Genomic DNA, 19297 nt, shown 5'->3' with positions numbered 1-19297 from the left:
TTTATCTCTATCATATACCAAGATTTCTGCATCAGTCCTGGTTTCTACAGTTTGACTCTGGTGTGTCTGAGGTGGTTCTTTGTGTTTATGTTATGTAGATTTGTTGAGTGTCTTTCTACTGTCCTTCCCCTTTCTCCCTTCCCTTCCTTGGAAGAGCCTCCCGTTGTCACCTAGACTCACCATAGGCCTGGACTGCACAGTGTTCATGCTAGGCCAGGACTGCAAAGTGTTCACAATAGGCCAGGGCTGCACAGTGTTCATGCTAGCCGTCATAGCAGTGAGTGAACCTGCCCTGGATGTCAATAGGCCTAAGTTCTAATGTTGAAAAAAAATTTTTTTGAGACAGTGTCTCACCGTGTAGCCCAGGCTTGCCTGAAACTCTCCTTCCTCAGACAGTGCGCAAGTGCCCAAATGCTGGGATTACGGGTATGTGCCCCCACTCCTGGATGACAGACCCTGATTTAAAGTAATTTTTTCTTCAACAAATCTTAGAAATATTCATTTTTTTTGTCAATTTTCTTTTCCCTTTCCTTTTTTGGACTATACTTACTTGATGTCTCATGGTCAGTAAGAATTTTTTCAATTTTTTTCACTGTCTTTTAGATGAGAAAATTTCTGTGTACCTGTCTGTGAGTTTACTGTAAAACTTGTTCTTTCGAAGTTTCCAATCTATGTTTTTTGAGACAGGGTTTTGTGATGCAGCTCAGGCTGGTCATGAACTCATGATCCTATTATTTTGCCCTCCCAAGTGCTGAGATTACGGCATGTTCCACCACTGCCACTGTGACTGGCCTTCAAGTCTATCCTCAAGTTGATTTAACAAAATTTTCATTTACTATTTTCTTCTTTGCAATTCTAGAATCTCTCTCTCATTACTTTTTATTTATTATTTTTATTTTATGTGTATGATTGTATTGCCTGCATGCATATAAGTGCACTGTGTCTGCAGTACCTGCAGAGGACAGAAGAGGACATTGGATTGCCTAGAACTGGAGTTACAGATGGTTGTTAGCCACTATGTGGGTGCTGGGAATTGAACCCGGGTCCTCTGTAAGAGCAGCCAGTGTTCTTAACTGCTGAGCCATCTCTCCAGCCCTCTATCCCTTTTTAAACACTACTTTTTCTTAAGATCTTTGAAGATATTTATGAGATTTAAAGTATATATTTGCTAATTCCAACATCAGGAGCGTTTTCGGATCTATTTCTTTGAGCTTTTTAAATTGCCTGCTGACTGTGCTCAGACTGACGTCCCTTGTGCATTGCTTCTTATGGGACTTTATGAGTAGAATTTGGATTGGCAGCTGTAGTCTTATTTCTAGCTTTTGGCTCAGTGTGGTTTTCATCCTCAATATATTTTTCATTCTTTCTACTCTTATCTTTTTGTTTCCAGGTATTGTGGACCCTTTGGGAAAGAGTAGCTACTACTGGTTTCTTAATTAGCTCTTCCTATCTGTTTTAAGATCAAGTTTTTCCCCTGGCTTTCTCATCAAATATTAGTTTTATATGTGAATTTCATGAAATCCCTGCCTCTTGGGTTCTCAGGTTCAGTGGGTTCTGGGAGAAAAGGGATGCAGGTGGGAAGTTGAAGGGTGAGAGGCACTGGAAACATTTGGTTGCATTCTCTGTCTAGCTGAGTGAAGACCAGGTCTCCTCCATGCCATCTCTGTCATCTCTCCTCTAGATCTTGCACTTCACAGCAGCCCAGTATCCTCACCTGCCACTATGTACAGTGCCGGTGCCAGCCGGCCAAAATGGACAGTACCTGAAAGGGGGAGTGAGGATTGAAAGAAAGGAAAGGAGACAGAAAAGATACTTCTTGGGAGGGCTCACAGTAAATACTGCAGCCCCCATTTAGTTCAGTTCTGCCTTTTTATACAGAAGAACTCAATTAGTTACAACTGCTGTTTTTCCCCACCTGTATCTGAGGGTCAGGGAGCGGTCAGATCAAAGGCTTCCACTATTGCCTCAAGGTCAGGTGTTGTGAGGCTCTCCATATAAACATATTCCTCCTGATAAGGCAGATTAGATACTGGTGTGCACAACACACACTCAGTAAACAAGCCTGACACAGCTCCATGATTAGCGGCTCCCGACAGTACAGCATGAATCTAGTCTATAGAAACTGCTTAACAGAGTGCTTAGGTTAGAGTATTTGCTTAATAAAAAGCCTTTATATAATGATTATATCATAAAAGAATTTTAGAACTGAGGAAACTTAGGGAAGCATGTAATTCATTCCTATACTTAAAAAAATATTTTATTTATTTTTTTATGTGTATGTGTGTATTGCCTTCATGTAGGCAAGTGCACCCGTATTGTGCAATGCCCACGGAGGAGGACAGAAGCGGTTGTCGATCCCCTGGAATTGGAGTTACGGCCAGTTGTTAGCTGCCGTGTAGGTGCTGGGATTCAAACCCGGGTCTTCTGCAAGAATAGCCAGTGTTCTTAACTGCTGAGCCATCTCTCCAGCCCCTATTCCTATACTTTTTAAATTCTTTGAGACTTTGGGTTTATAATTCTCCCATGCTTATGCAGCTTGGGAAAGGACTGTCTGGGACACAGGCAAGTAATTCAGAGCTGTTCCTGCCAAGGACCTGACAAATGAGTGCAGAAATAGTATATATGTGGATGTTATGGTATGTATAGCAAAATAAAATAGTTAATAGTTGAGATAACATATATACATATGCATATTATAACTTCTTACCAGGGTGTATAACATGAATTATCACTAATTACCATTTTTTTTCTTGTTGATTTTTGGATATTTTCAAAGAATGTTCTTGTTGCCAGCTAAATAGTCTCCATTTTTGTGTTGAATATAAGGAATAGAAGCAGACCCTTATAGCAACTTGCTCATTAAATTGATTCACACCTGTTCCTTCTACCCAGCCTGACTCCAAAAGGCCTCAATCCTGAGCACCAATGCTCCGGGCCCTTGCCTGCCAGGGCTGGATGCACCATAAGCCCCTGAGTCTTTCATCTGGGTCTGTTGAGCAGTCACTAGACCTGCCCAGGGATGCTGCTGACCAGTGTGACCTACACTGTGAACCAAATAACCCAGAAGTCCTGAAGTATATAAAAGACCAGTGTGTCAAATCTGTGTGCATCTGAATCATACCTCTGCTCATAGCTTATAGTAGGTCCCCACACCAGACATCAGATCTCTTCAATATGGAAAGTTGACACCTCAGAGATACAGAGGTCCACCCCTGTTAAACATTTTCAACTTTGAACTCACACAGTGAAAACTTTACACATACTATGGCCAGAAGCTCCAGAGAGCCCTCCCTTGTATCTGTCTCCAGCCTGGCTGTGCTAATTGTGAAAGTGAACAACGCAGCCCTTTGGGAGGCTGGTGCATTTGCCATTACTTCCTCCTTGCTGTATCCATGGCCTCTGCTAGCTGTCATGAAGTGGTCACAATATGGCAGATGCTATGCTAGGAGTTCTGCAGAGCTTTGGCTTATGTAATCCTTCCACAACTGCATGTGAAGTTGTGCTTCCCTTCTGCAGGTAAGGAGATCAGGACTTCGACTTGTTGCTTAGCAGCTTTAGGCTGTACATCCATCCAGTGCAGAAGCAGGATCCCACACAATTCTGACTGATATGAAGCCAATCTTTTAACACTGTTGGCTTTGTCTCATCCCCAACCCAACTCCTAACCCCCAAACACTTTTATTTATTTATTTGTGTGTATGTGGTAAACTTTTATTTCGTGCCACTGGACACATGTACTTTCTGAGCATTCTATTGCAGACAATTCCTGGGATCGTTTGCTATGACTGCTGAAATTCTAAGAATAAAAATTAAAATTCCTGCTCATATAAAAAGTTCTCACTACTTAAAAAATCATTATTAGATGTGGTCTCATTTGATCCTGTTGATGCCGAGAGGCATGTAGGACAGTTTTTGTTCTTAATTGGTTCAGTTTAAGAGGGATAAGGAAGCCTGGAGGAATATAATGATAAACTCAAGGTCACATAGATCTTAAGCAGAAAAATCAAGTTTCAGTTTTAAGACATCTTTCCCCAGAGTCCATCTTCTGTCCTTGAAAGCTCCCTGGTATAGGCTGAATATGGAAAGATAATTCTGGAAGCCAAGGCAGTGGGCTCTTTAAGAGGAAAGCTAGTTATTATGCCCCATGTGGCCTGTCAAGGCCCTAAGTCAAGGACTGAGAAATCTGTTACCCCAGGATGAGGAAGCCTCTTGTGGCTATGACATTGGTTCCTTACCCTTGTCCAAGCTTTGTGAGAGGGTATGACACACTCAGGAGGCAGGAGCTGGTGGTACATCTCCACAGCCACCTGAGGTCAGGGTCTCTCTCCTACAACTGTCCACTTTATAGATGTCAGATGATATTTTTAAGAATCACAAAACAATTTTTTTTGGTCTTTTTGAGACAGGGTCTCCCTGTAGCCCCAGCTGTCCTGGAACTCACTATGTAGACCAGGCTGGCCTTGAACTCACAGAGATCCGCCTGCCTCTGCCTCCCGAGTGCTGGGATTAAAGGCTTGCACCACCACGCCCGGCTTCATCACAAAACATTTTTAAAAATCACATGGAAGATGTCCCTGATGCAGAAGAATGAGAATTGCCAGGTCTTATTAACAAAGTTTGTTTTGTCAGGCTTACCACAAGCTGAGTAGTAACAGGTATTAGAACCACATGACAGAGTTTTTCCCATAAAGAAGACAGGTGATGATCTGTGGAAATGTCTTTGTGGTGGCCCAGAGGACCCACTAAGGAAAGCTGATACCCCCAGACCTGTGACTGTTGCCAAGTGTCCTCTGCCATCACTTCCCCAGCTTTAATACCCTGGAATTTACACCAGCATCAGGTGAACTATATCCATGAAGCAATAGGCTGTCAGGCCTTAAAGTGAGTCTAGGACAGAAGGATGCGCCTGACAAATCCCAGCCCTCTTAGAGTTAGAGAGCCACATGTGCCACTAGAGGACTGGTGATCAGCATTTGGCTGCTTCTCTAAGGCTAGCTGAGAAGACTTTGTGACTAGAAGGCTGGCGAATCATATTCAGAGGCAGGGGGGCTCCACAGCTCTTTAGGAAGCCCACACTGAACTGTAGTAGCATAGCACTTGGCTATTGTACTTATTTTATGTGTTTTTAACAGTAAAGCTACAAGTTGTAGAAAATATGGAAAATCTAGTCATATAAATAGAAAAAAATCACTTGTAATTTTCCAAGATATAATTATATGTAATTGCTGTAACTAATTTGAAAATGTAGTGGGTAAAAAGCCTGGGCTCTGAAACAATTTGCCTTGACTATGAATTGTAGCTCACCAACTGTGGGTCCTTGGGTGAATGATTGATGGGCCTGTGCTTCTGCTTTTCTCTGTGAATGGGGAGAGCAGTGGAATCATCTTTGGAGTGATGTGAAATTGAACACGTTGCTTCATGCTAGGTATTTAGATCTGTGTCTGGTACCTAAAAGGCTTTCATAAGTTTGGGTTATTGTTGTTATTGTCTTTTGTTGACCATATCTTCTTAACTGAGTGTGGTGGCACATGCTTATAATCCCAGAACTGGGGAAGTGGAAGCAGGGGGATCTGGAAGGAGTTCAAGGTTATCCTCAGCTATAGGACAGTCTGGACTATGTAAGACCTTGTCTCAAGAAAAAAAAAATCAAAATATATCAAACTTCTGAATTAATCCTCTATACTGTTTTTCTCTTACAAATTATGTATATGTTTTGTATCCCATTTTTCATTTTCCTATAGTTAAATCTATATACATATATATTTAAGAGCTAATTATAATTATTACATAGTAATTAGGAATACTTAACCAATTCCTTTACTATTAAAAGTACATAATTTGTAGGACTGGCAAGATGACTCAGTGGATGAAGGTGCTTGCCACTAAACTTTATGACCTGAGTTTAATCCCTGGGACCCTTGGGAGAGAACTGACTCCCAGATTGTCCTCTGACCCTCCCCCCACTAGAACACTGTTGCATCTGTGTACCCTCCACCATGTACACACACTCCTGCACATACACAAAATTTTAAAAATTACATCATTTTAACCTCTTTGTCCTGGTGTCAAAACTGTCAGCTTGGCACAACCTAGAGTCACCTGGGAAGGAAACCTCAACTAAAAAATTGCCTAGATTAGATTGGCTTATGAACAAGTCTGTGGGGCTTGACTGATGGTTGATGTGGGAGGGCCCAGCCACTGTGGGCAGCACCATCCCTAGGCAGGCAGGCCTGGCTGTGTACAAAAGCTAGCAGGGCACAGGCCCGAGAACAAGTTAGAGAGTGCTCCAACAAGCATGGTTTCTGCTCCAAGCACCTGCCTTGACTTCCCTCAGTGATAGATTATGACTTGAAAGTGTAACCCAAATAAACTCTTCCTTTACCAAGTTGCTTTTGGTCAGAGTGTTTCATCATAGCAACAGAGATCAAACTAGAACAATATTGCTATTCAAAGCCATACCTTGATCAACATCTTCTATCTTTCCTCTAAAACTTTGCACTCTATCTTTCGATGACAGTACTGTATGGAAGTGTGTCTTCTTAGGACTTGCTGAATGAGACTGCACACAGTCTAGGGTACCTGTGACAGGTGCATGCTGTGCGAGCAGTGTAAGCCTGTGTGGGACAATACTGTGCACTGTGGGCTGTGAAGCCCTCATTGGCATTTTCCCTTTTCCCCAGTGCTCCTCAGTGTCTTATGCTAATGTAATGAATGGATAATCATGCTTATGGAGAGCAGCCGCACCTGCTTCTCCTACTGTTCTGGGCACAGTGAAGCAGTTAGGACTAGATTCAACATTTATGTTGGCCTTCTGAAGGATCTGTGTTCCAAATGGCCAGTGAATCACCTCTAGTCTTTTTTGAATTTTTTAAATATTTTGTTTATTTTTTTTTTATGTGTATGAATGTATTGCCTGCATGTATGTCATGCAGTACTCATGGCAGTCAGAAGAGGGTGTTGGGTCCCCTGGAACTGGAATTACAGACAGTTGTTAGCTGCCATGTGTGTGCTGGGAATTGAACCTGGGTCTTCTGCAAGAGCAGTCAGTGCTCTTAACCACTGAGCCATCTCTCCAGTCACCATCTTTCTTGAATTTTAAATTAATTTAAAAAATTATTTCATGTGTATGAGTAGCATGCCTGCATGTATGTAAGTGCACCCGTGTCATGCATTGCCTGCAGAGGACAGAAGAGCGTCAGATTCCCTTGCTAGAGTTACATTCGGTTGTTAGCTACTATGTGGATGCTGGGAACCGAACCTAGGTCCTCTGCAAGAGCAGCCGGTGCTTGTAACTGCTGAGCCATCTCTCCAGCTCCCTGCCAGTCTTTTTTGAATTGAAGGTCAATGAAGATAATGACCAATGAGCAACAAGATCTTTTCTTAGAAGACAGCAACGTTGTAAGAACTGGTCAGGCAATCTACATATAGGTCCCATAACTTGGAAAGGATAAGATGCTGTTCTAAATGCTAAGAATTTCCAAGGAAGCTTGTTTGTGACATCTTTAAGAATGACATAGGGGCAGGGTGGGGCTCTGACATTAGTTTCCAGTGGGCTTAGGTTTTAAAATGACAAGATGTCAATGACAAGAATCTGCTTGGAGCCTGAGAGGTAGAGTACCTGGGCCTTTCTTAGCTGGCATTTTCTCACCTCTCCACCTTACCCTCTTAAGCCCTCGGATCCCTGAGGATCCCAGGAAGTGTGTTTCCTCTGGGCAGCACTTAGGTGTGGACATGGCTAGCTTTGCAGTCCTAAGAATGCAAATGGCTTAGACAATCTAATGCAGAGGTTGGGAAATGCTATGAAGGGCCGGCTGGTAAATTCTTTGGTTTCTGTGGACCATAAGGTGTGCCACAGCGTCTCAGCTCACCTTTGCAGCACGGAGGCAGTCACAGACCAGACAGCATTCCAACACTGAGCTATGCTCCAGCCCTGTATTCTAATCAAAGTTTACTTCTAGACATTGGAATTCAGCCTACACATAATTATCCCGTGACATGAACTATCATTCTTCTTTTCACTTTTCCAGCAGTTAAAAAATATGAAAGTGATCACTGTTTCACAGGCTGTACAGAAACAGGCAATCAGATGGATTTGACTCACAGGCCAGAGCCGGCTCGCCCGGATCTACTGTGATCATTGTTTTCTTCTGCATTCTCACTTCCTGATTTAATTCTGTGCTCAGTCGGTTTTGAAGCCTCTCCTTTCTTTCAGCTAGCTGAGGCAAAATACTCTTTGTAGAACCTGCATTTTTGGCATTTGGTGTAGCTCATCAGGAAAAGTTCGACCCACCTAAATTAGCCATTAGGGCGAAACCACACGGTGTCCCTCTTCTCTTTTTTTGTGTAATGGCTTGTGTGACATAGTTTGGGTGTATGGAGGCTACAGATGGGCTCTGGAAAGTCATTTTGGTTTCTGCAGGAGTCTAAGGCTCTAATGAGCAGACAGTGAGACTGGGAGTGAATTTTAGATAATCAAGGACATTTATATCTTTTTAATAGGTAGGGACCTCAGGGTTCTGCTCCAGCATGAAACTGAGAGGCAGCAGGATATCTAGATAATGAATTTGACATCCCCTCTGAGAAGTGTATCTCGGGAAGCTGTGCAGGCAGAGCACATTTTATGTGCTAAGTATGCTACTATCTAAGCTAAGTATGGTTATGCATGCTTGTAACCCCTCTGTCCTCATTGTATTTAAAATCAAAAGATGCTACATCTTTTTATATGGGCATGTGCTTGAAGGGAGATAACCTGCCCTCTTTCATAGGGAAGCAGAGCACAGGAGCGCCTTCTCATGCTTGTGGTGCAGTCCTAGCTGCTGTTAGACTTCGGCCCTGGTCTTTCATTCAAGCTGTGGAGCAGAGGGGTCAGCAGAGCTCAGGCTGCCTACATAATGCTTTATTTGGTTGATGCAGAGATGTATGGGGTGCTGGTTGTGGGGCTATCTGCTGCTGAGAGCTGCCATATGAGAGGCATACAGTGGGAAGATGGGGAGCACAAGACACAGGAGAGGGGGCTTGTGCATAGGACAGAAAAGGACCATCCTGATTGCCACAGCTGGGGAAATCATGGCTGGTGTGGGACTGGAGAGTAGTGGGGCAAGGCAGAGTCTCTGCTAGGCTTTGGAGTCACATACATAGGTGCGAATGGCTAATTATTCTAGTTAGCTGATCATAAATGAACCACCTCCCTTTTCTGAGCCTCTATTTCTTCACCTGTATAATAGGAGAAATAGGCCAGGGCATGGTGTTTTACACCTATAATTCTAGCACTTGGGAGGCTGAAGAAGGAGGAACACTGTGTGTTCCAGGGTAGCCTAGGCTTCCAGTTAAGACCCTGTCTCACCATCCCCCAGTAGGAATAATAAACAATTTCCAACTGTGAAGAATTGTAGCATCATAAAGGCCCAAGAAGAGCCCTAGCCATATAGGAGGATCCAGGGAGTAAAGGACATTGTTAATGCTTGCTCATGTGTCCATTTCTCTGTTCGCCAGCATTCATTGTTCTTTGCAATTGGAACAGAGCTTCGTTTTTAAAGAGATAAGGCATTAGTTTAAAGCATCCATAAGTTTTGTGATCAGGATGGAAGGATCACTGTAAACATATATTTATAATTATATGTAAATGTCATGTGGGAGTGCATGAAGTACTGGAAATTAAAAAAAAAAAAAGCAGTTTTTTTGGCCAATAAGCACAAGACAACTTACCTCACTTCATTAGTGTTTGGAAAAAAATCACAAAAGAAAGCCCTTCCCCCCATTTACAGAAGCTATGGACTGAAAGCCTCTAAAACTCTAGCTAGTACCAAGCCCTATGATGGCACCCTGCAATGCAGGTGGTACCTCCAACAAGAAATATGTGACCCCAAATATCAGTAGTGCTGACTAGAGCTAGCCACAGAAAGTACCATTTTACGAAATCACAAGGGAAGAGAACTTGAAGTGTCTGACAAATAACTCCAATGGCCAGCATGCAGTCCCAGGCCTAATGTGCTTCTCAAAGCCATGATGGACAAGAATTATTGCTGTGAGGGACAGCGTGTTCTGGGTCTCTAGCAGTCGGCTCCCCCTAGATAAATTTAAGCAGCCTGCTGTCCTTCCTAGGGTTCTCTTATATAGGCTATGTAGGTGATTTAACATTTTCTAAGCTAAGCATGATTGTACATGCCTGTAATCTCAGTTATTCAGGAAACTGAGGCCGAGGTATGATGGGCTTGCGTTTAGCCTGTGCTATAAGGCAGCACTCTCTCTAGAAAATAAGATAAAATGAAATGAAATACAGTAAATCAAATTAAAAATCTAGTATTCACATTAAAAAGGTGAAATTGATTGAAATGATGTAATTATTTAACTATTTCAAAATTAATATAAAATACTGAGTTTTTTTGTGTATATGCCAAGTCTTTGGAATTGGTGTGCATTCTTACAAGACACCTCAGTTTGGCTAGCTGTATTTTAAGTGCTCAGTTGCTACCTGTGGCTGTGGCTGCTCTGGAGGCCTCTGCCTAGGACTCAGTGTGAGATTTACCTTGGTCTCTCTGGGGGCCAGCAGCACTGCTATAATCCAGTAATGACAGCAGAACATCTGGGACTCTGCCCCACACACCCAAATTGTGTATGTTGTAGGATGAAGAGGGATTGATGTTCAGTGTGGTCATTCTGTGCCCTCACGTCTTCTGCTTTTCCTTGGCAGGTGCCTCATCTCCAGACATGGAGCCCAGCTATGGGGGAGGCCTTTTTGACATGGTGAAAGGTGGTGCAGGGAGGCTCTTCAGTAACCTGAAGGACAACTTGAAAGACACCCTCAAAGACACATCCTCTAGAGTCATCCAATCTGTTTCCAGGTGTGTGCATTCTTCCTGATGAGGCTGGTAAAACCCAGGCTCCCAAGAGATCTGGTTACTGGTCACTTGCCAACTGCTTACTGGACTCAGAGAGCATCATTTTTGTTACATAATTTGCATAGACTCTGATCAACTGAGAAATGCCATTGAAACAGTAATTACAAAGAAGTCTGGGAGGATTCAGCTCACTGATATGTTAGAGTAGAATGGTTGCCCTCTCTGGCTCTATAGTCAAGTGTCATGAGTTCTGATGCCCTCTGCGTGACCTAAGGCAAATTCATAAATTCTCTGAACTTTACTTTTATACCATGATAGGATTTGTGTCTTTGAGTGCCTTGAGGATTAAATCAGATAATAATGCACAAGCTGTCTGCAGATTGTATTTGAAACAGAACTGTTGTGTCCTGCTAGTCCTTCAACATTTATCTAATCGGAGACGTTTATTATTATTCCGCTGTATTAAAATTCTTACAAAAATGATATGGATTACTTTTATTATTAAGACTTAGAAAGATATTGGGTTGTTTTCAGCTATAACATGCAGCTTTGAATCAGAAATTCAAATGTCAAATTTAGTAATTAATCAACATTTTAATCATGTTTTAAAGATAAAATTTACTATTTCCTCTGGTTCTCAACGAGGAAGTTGGCAGGAGGAGAAAGAGGGTCGTTTTTTTCTTCTCATTCATGTCTTCCCTTGCCTCTTAGCTGCTCACAATTAGAGGAGAGAGTTCCAAGTGGGCAGATAGACTGGAACCCTGGTTGTTACTACATACACAGCAGTTCTATTCTGAGACTGATGCTGCTCTACAAGGGGTGTCTTCAGGGCAGCAGGATGCACAGGCTAGGTGTGGATCAAGAGGATGTGGGCTGTCTTCTCTCAGTGATGCCTTCCTAGTGGGGAAAGTGCTTGAGATGAGTCACGACATGCCTGCTGGACATAAGTGTCCCAGTTCATGATATTCAAGTAATAGAGAGCAAAATCTTTGGATTGCTTTAACGAGTGTCCTTTCTTATCTTTTAGCTATACAAAGGGAGACCTAGACTTCACTTATGTCACCTCCAGAATTATTGGTAAGTTTCTTGCACTCATTAGCTGCTCCTAAGTGTTGCTTATCATGACAGCAGACCTGTTTAACCTGTTTTCTTTGTTTGTGACCTCTCTTAGTGATGTCCTTTCCTATGGACAATGTTGACATAGGATTCAGGAATCAGATTGATGACATTCGTAGCTTTTTGGATTCTAGACATCTTGACCACTACACAGTATACAACCTGTCACCCAAGTCTTACCGGACTGCCAAGTTTCACAGTCGGGTAAGGAATTGTAGCCCTGGGAAAGGATTGTTGAAGGTGCTGTTGCTTCAGCATGTGTATTGTTGAGTGTGTTTCTGCTCTTAGATATCCTCAGGGTCCTTGCCATTCGGCACATGAGCTGAAGAACTGTAAACTCTGGACACTTCTAGTCATACAATATGGCTATGGGACAGTCTGAAGAATTTGCTCGGGTGAGGATACGTGCGGGAACACGTGCCTGTTAGTGAAATGCCATTGAAGCTGGGGCTCAAAGCACTTGGTGGTTGTTTATGAGATTCAACTTCGAGATTGAGCTGCTATATAGGTCAGAAGGCTGCTGCTTTTCTGTCATACTAAGTATGTCTTTGACCTTCCTTACTACTATGTGGGTGTCAGTATGAGGCAGTGAAGATAGATGCATATGGATATACCATTATTAAGAAAAATATATCTCTTACATTCTGCAAATGAAGGCTAATATAAAAACAATTGGTAATACTATTTGTTTTATTTGTTAATTTTTTGTGTGAGACAGGGTCCTACAGTGTAGCCCTGCAGGGCTGGTTCAGAGTTCTTTGTGTAGACCAGGCTTGCCTTGAACTTGCTAAGATCCCTCTTCCTGGGATCATAGGCATGCCTTCCCACACCCGGCCTTGACAATGCTATTGTGCACATTAGTAATGGTGAGAGCAGTGGCCAGCATTTACAGAATGTTCACGTTACAAGAACTTTATATGCAGCACCACCATGCACAAAATCTAAGCGTCCAGGCAGGTTGTGATGATGCATGCTTTTAATCCCATCACTCTGGAGGCAGAGGCAGGTGGATCTCTGTGAGATCAAGGTCAGCCTGCTCTATATAGCGAGTTCCAGGCCAGCTGGAGCTGCAGGGAGACCCTATCTCAAAAACAAAACAAAACATCCCAAACAAACAAAAAAATAAGTCTTTTCTGGAGGCAGAGGAATGGAAGCTCAGAGAGATAGATAAGATAACTTTCCCAGGACCATATAACTAGCAAGCCACCCACCACTTGTATTTCTAACTATCAGCCCGGGCTGACTGTTGTCCCTAGAAAAGCTTGATCATCGTTTTTTGAAAATGATCCTTCTAAAGGCACTCTTTGAATAAGGTAGAGAAATATTCCCACTTTCAGGTCAAGGAGCTGTGGAGGAGCTAGCCTAAGTTTGAACCTAAAGTCATGCCTGAACCTTTTGACTCCTGGATGTTTGATTTACTCCTTAAAATAAGGCTTTTTTCTTCTCTCTCAAGAATATCTTTAAGTATTTTTGGCTTATCCTTTAGATATGATTGGTTCTACAACTCTGCCTGGATATATTAATAAACCAGAAAGGCTTTTTATGCATGGGCATTTAAGAAGTGGAATTTGGGGCTGGTAAGATGGCTCAGCTGGTAAAGGTACTTGCTACCAAATTTGATTACCTATGTTCAATCCTGAGAACCCACATGGTGGAAGGAAAGACCTGACTCTCACAAGTTATCCTCTGGCTTCTGCACATGCGCCTTAGCACAAGTGTGCTCTCTCTCTCTCTCTCTCTCTCTCTCTCTCTCTCTCGTCTCTCAAATAAATGTATAAAAAGAAATGAAGTTTGGTTTCAGATATGCAAAATTATAGCTGACCATCAGTAGCACATACCCAGGAGCCACTTTAATGCTAGAACATGTTTTGCCCGATTCTGGCTGCTGTTGATAATCTCTGGGCCTCAGTTTCCACATTTATCCAACACACATGAACATTGTTCCATGTGCTCTCCCAAATTCCTTCCTATCCTGATAATGAACAAGGTATGAGAGTTTTGTTAAGGACCTTTTCAGTATGTTCTTAGAACAGTCTCAAACATCCATGGGTTTGAGAAAGGCTTGGAGGGCTTGTTAGACACAGGTTTCTGTGCCCATGAGACAGGAGTGGGACAAGAATCTGCATTTCCAGCAACTTCCTGGCATTTCTTATAGAATTGCTATGGGTATCACTCTTGGAGAAGCACTGATAAAAACCATTTTGAAACTGGTGTGGTCTATAATCTCAGGACTTTGGAGGCAGAGGCAGGAGGATAGGAACTTCAAGGCCAGCCTGGGCTACACAGCAAGTTTAAGACCAGCCTGAGCTACATAGCAAGACCCTATCTCAAAAATAAACAAGCAAACAAATAGGCGAATAAACAAGCAAAAATAATTTTGAAGTGGTTGGATCTACACTGCCATTTTTAGTGGAGTTTTAAAGTGCAAGCCTTTAAAACATAGCATAATAAACCAACCTTACAACTGTTACTCCATCCATTATGTAATTCAGAGAAAGTGAATTTACACCAAACAAAAACATGGCTTGGTATTCTAATTGAATACAACTTGTTTGCTTATTTGTTGGGGCAGGTTCTTGCAGTGTAGCCCAGGCTAGCACGGAATTTTCATTCTTATTTGGCTCCAGAGAGCTAGGATTGCAGGTGTGAGCCGCTACATTCGGCTCTCCATGCAAGTTAAATTGGGTCTTCTTGTTTGGAGACTTAGAGAGTGCCATTATTTGCATAACAGAAGAACAGTGGAACATCTTGCACAATAGTTCATAGAACTTTCATTTGTTCTTTAAATATCTGTGACAGTTTCAAGCAGTTTCCTTCTGAAAGTAAAATTATTATAATACTGATATAGAACCATTCACACATATGAAGATGTCTGTTTGAATTGTATTCTTCACAAGCACTGTCTCTTTCTTTCTCTTTATATATACATCTACATTCATGTATAAATGTGTGTGTGTGTGTGTGTGTGTGGTATATTGCATGAGTGTGCATGTGTCTGTGTTGGGTTACTTACCCATCAAGGATGCATGTGAGAGCCAGAGGTTGACATTGGAATGTCTTCCCTAATTGCTTTTTCACCTTATTTTTTTTGAGACAAGGTCTCTCACTGAACCTGGAGCTTACTCTTTTGATTAGACTGACTGGCCAGCAAGCCCCTGAGATCCAGATCCACTTTTCTCTACTCTCCAGTTCTAGGGTTAAGATTCATGCTACCATACTTGGTATTTATGATGGGTGCTGGGGATCCAAATACAGATCTTTGTGCTTGCACAGTAAGCACTTTATCCTCTAAGCCATCTTAAACCCTATCAAAAATATTTTTGAGACAGGGTCTCACTATGTAGCCCAGGCTGGCCTCAACTCACTATGTAGACCAGGCTAGCATTGAACCGAAAGAGATCCACCTCTATCTGCCTCCCAAGTGCTAGGATTAAAGGTGTAGAACACCATGCCTGGCAGATATTTATTTTTAAGAATTATGTGTATATGTGTGCGTTTGTGTGTTGGTTTGTACATATGGAAGTGAAGGTGTCAAAGGAGTCCAGAAGAGGGCATTGGATCCCCTGGAATTGGAGTTACAGGCAATTATGAGCCTCCCGACATGGGTGCGGAGAACTGAACACTGGTCCTCTGGAAGAGCAGCAAGTGCTCTCTACGGTCCCTATAAAATATTTTTAAAGAAAGGCACTTGTTAGTGAAGCTTTTGTGACTGGTCATAATTTATGAAAGGGACCAGGAATTATATATTTGGCCTCTACCCCAGGCTGCTCTTTCTCGCCCAAAGAGAACAGGGAACATGTTTATTTTATTTGATACACAGACGAATACCCAGCATTACTAATAAGTGTTTCTTAAAAGAACAAATGTGCCAAGAATTGTTAAACATTGTAGATATAAAAGAAGTATTAGGAGCTTGTTCTCAAGACACTTAAACCTAGTTGGAGAGAACACAGGCCATTCTAAAGTAAATGCAAAGACTTATAAAACCTGTGGAAGGGCTCGGTGCAGGGAGACAGCTGTAGCAGCTGATCCCGAGAGCAGGAGGTTGATATACGAGAAAACAGAGAAGACATTTCTTGTCTATGCAAACAAAAGTGGGATGTTCCTGTGACGTTCTTCTTCAGCAGACCTCTGCTTGCTTCTCTAGCTTTACAGTTTACTGTCCTGCATCACCTCCAAGTCTGTGCTTCAACCAGGGATGCGCAAATGCACACACACACACACACACACACACACACACACACAGAGTCGTTTTGCATGAGGTGTGCCTTCTCCCTAAAAAGCCACACACACCCAACTCTTGCCTTTGTTAGTCTTTCTTCGTCAAGGGGAGAATTTCCATACAGCACAGGCTTTTGCAGTTCATTCCCCTAAGACAGATTGTACTGCACACATGACCCTTCCCAGATAACTCCAGAGCTGGTCAAAACGGAGCTGGACTCCCTGGCGCATCTCTCTCAACCCTCAGTTTCAGGAAGACAGTCCCCAAATCTTGGTATTTTTACCTTAGCTCTTTTTGATTTAGTACATCTCTTTCCAAAGCCCTTGCTCCTTCTCCCCTAGCAGTAACTCTGCAAACTAATTAGCATCACATTGGTGCATTACATAGAAAAGTCTTCTCGGCTCTCATCCTCCCCATCATGAGAACTAAAACCATTTCTTCCTCTTTCTAGGTTAGTGGATGTTTAGGTCTGCTACTAAACCTTATTTTAATAAATGTAGCCAGAATTTTCCAAAAAGAGCTAGTGTTGAAAATGATCTAACAGGACTGATGCTACTTACAGACTCACAGAGTCTAGCTTGTGTGTGTGAAACCTGAGCTCTGTCATTTACTCACTGATTCTAGAGTTGTGTATTTGGGGTGCAGGTGGTAGTGATGGTGACAGGCTGCTTTTGGGAAGATTTTACTTTTCTTTCTACTTTGTGTATTTTAATGAACTTTCAGGCTTTGAAGCCACATGATTTGACAGAGATCATATGAAATAGTCACACAGCAGTTTTCTTAGTGTTTGCATGTGTGATAGGATGAAGTCAACTTAAGACAAGATACTGTTTAGGTTCCAGTCTCAAGTGAAGGAGTTATCTCAAAACAACACATAGCACTAACCTTATACTGGAAGTGAGGCACTACAATGCCAGGGAGGTATATTGTCAATCTTTTGATTCTTCATGGATGATATCCACCTCGATGGATTAAAAGTACCGATGCTGTCAATGAAACCCCAGAGACCAATAAGACGCATCATATAGGCTAAATATTTTGAATCACAAAGACTTACAGAAACACTGTGTATTTAGTCCAATTGATAGTAGGCTTCAGAGACCTTAATCATGTGCTTCCATTTTATGGCACACACACACACACACACACACACACACACACACACACACACAACATAAGGCTATCTTTTTTTATGTGTGTTTGTGTATTGCCTGCATGTAGATAAGTGCACCTGTGTTGTGCAATGCCCATGGAAGTCAGAAGAGGCTGTTGGATCCCCTGGGACTGGAGTTACAGACAGTTGTTAGCTGTCATGCGGGTGCTGGAATTCAAATTCGGGTCTTCTGCAAGAACAAACAGTGTTCTTAACCATTGAACCATCTTTCCAGCCCCTTAAGGCTATCATTTTAACCATTTGCAAGTATACAGTTCAGTAACATTAAGTGCATGCATAATGTGGTGTAACCATCTTTCTATATTCAAACCTTTTTTTTTTATCATCTCCAATGCTAATGCTGTATCCATGTTCCCTACCCTCCTTGTGTGTATCGGGGAGTGTGCTTGGCTTTTGCACAGGTTTGTAGCTATGCCCCTAGAACATGAAGAACCATTGCTTTAATCATTTCTTGGCATGAGTATTGTAACCTTGCTGCCAACACTCTAAGATATGAGTAATGCTATTCCAGTGTTCTGGTTTTCTCAGGCCCATTCTTCTCTGCCTACCTAGGAGGACACTATCAGGAAAGTGCTGTTAGTAGCATAGAAACCAGCTGCCCAGCTAGTTCCTTTTTCATTTTATTTTATTCATTTCATTTTAATTAATTGATTTATTTGGTCTTTTTGAGACAAGGTCTCCCTGTAGCCCCAGCTGGCCTGGAACTATGTAGGCCAAGCTGGCCTTGAACTCACAGAAATCAGCCTGCCTCTACCTCCTGAGTGCTGGGATTAAAGGTGTGTGCCATCACACCCATTTTTAAAAATGTTTTATGTGTGAATGTTATGCCTGCATGTGTGTAAGTACACCTGTGTTGTGTAGTGCCCACGGTGAACAGAAGAGGTCATTGGATCCCCTGGAACTGGAGTTCCAGACAGTTGTTAGCCACCATGTGGGTGCTGGGATTCGAACCCAGGTCTTCTGCAAGAACAGCCAGTGCTCTTAACCATTGAGCCATCTCTCCAGCCTCCTTTTTTATTTTTTAAAGATTCATTTATTTTATGTATATGAGTGTTTGGCCTGCATGTATATAATGCCCATGGAGGCCAGAAGAGGGCATCAGGTCTCCTGGAAGTGGAATTACACATGGTTTTTAGCCACCATGTGAATGCTGGGAACCAATGCCAGTCCTCTGCATGCCAGTGCTCTTAACTGCTGAGCCATCTCCCCCCGCCATTCTTTTAGACTCTTTCTTCATGTGAATTATTTCCAAATTTTTAGAATATCTTTTCCTTTAGAAATAACTCAAAGTTTGAAAAATGTATTATTGACTCCAGCCTCTAACAGGGCTCATGACTAAAAGCCAGTGTGTTTTCCCCTTTCCTTTCAGAGTCCACTGAGGATGTCCCCACTGCTCCTAGTTGTTTCTGCTTTGAGTTGAGTCGGTGAAGAGGGGGCTGCAGAGGAGTGAGCTAATGGCTCATACTGCACCTGTCCCTCTGCCTCCATACATTAGTGTCAAGACAGGAAATAAGGAAGTAGACAACAGCTCCTGGACTGGGAGCCAGAGGCTGGCTGAATATTTACACAGCCCTTTGCTGAATCAAATGTCTTAATCTTGGTAAAATACAGGCATCACTTGAAGCTGTCACTACCTTGCATGCACAATGGAGCTATTGTTAATGACTATACACAGGATAGCATGGTACAGCCCATATAATTTATTATTTTTATTGGGATGAAATCCTATAATACACCCAAATCATAAGCTTTAAAGATTACCTTAGGCTTATTTCCCAACTCTTCTTTTTCCTGAACAAGGTGTTTCACCTCTCCTTGGACTAATTTTTCTTATAGAAAATAACTAAGATAGTAAGAATACCTATCTCACAAGTACCCTTTATTTTCTTCTTTCCTCCCTCCCTCCCTGTCTCCTTCCTTCTCTCCTTCCCTCTTCCCTCTCCCTTC

General features: G+C 42.3%; 1 protein-coding gene across 3 annotated transcripts in view; it reads left to right on the top strand.

Moving 5' to 3' along the window:
• Positions 1-19297, top strand: part of Dnajc6 (DnaJ heat shock protein family (Hsp40) member C6) — a 178655-nt gene that overhangs the window by 108883 nt on the left and 50475 nt on the right. For all 3 annotated transcript variants that reach the window (XM_008831060.3, XM_008831061.3, XM_008831059.3), the window contains 3 exons: positions 10691-10841; positions 11866-11915; positions 12010-12158. In XM_008831060.3, coding sequence (XP_008829282.1) covers positions 10691-10841; positions 11866-11915; positions 12010-12158 — 350 coding nt within the window. The remainder of the gene's footprint in view (positions 1-10690; positions 10842-11865; positions 11916-12009; positions 12159-19297) is intronic.

This window comes from Nannospalax galili, unplaced genomic scaffold (assembly GCF_000622305.1).
Source record: "Nannospalax galili isolate Female #2095 unplaced genomic scaffold, S.galili_v1.0 scaffold553, whole genome shotgun sequence".
Classification (NCBI taxonomy): Eukaryota; Metazoa; Chordata; class Mammalia; order Rodentia; family Spalacidae; genus Nannospalax; species Nannospalax galili.
This window is presented reverse-complemented; position numbering and strand designations above follow the sequence as displayed.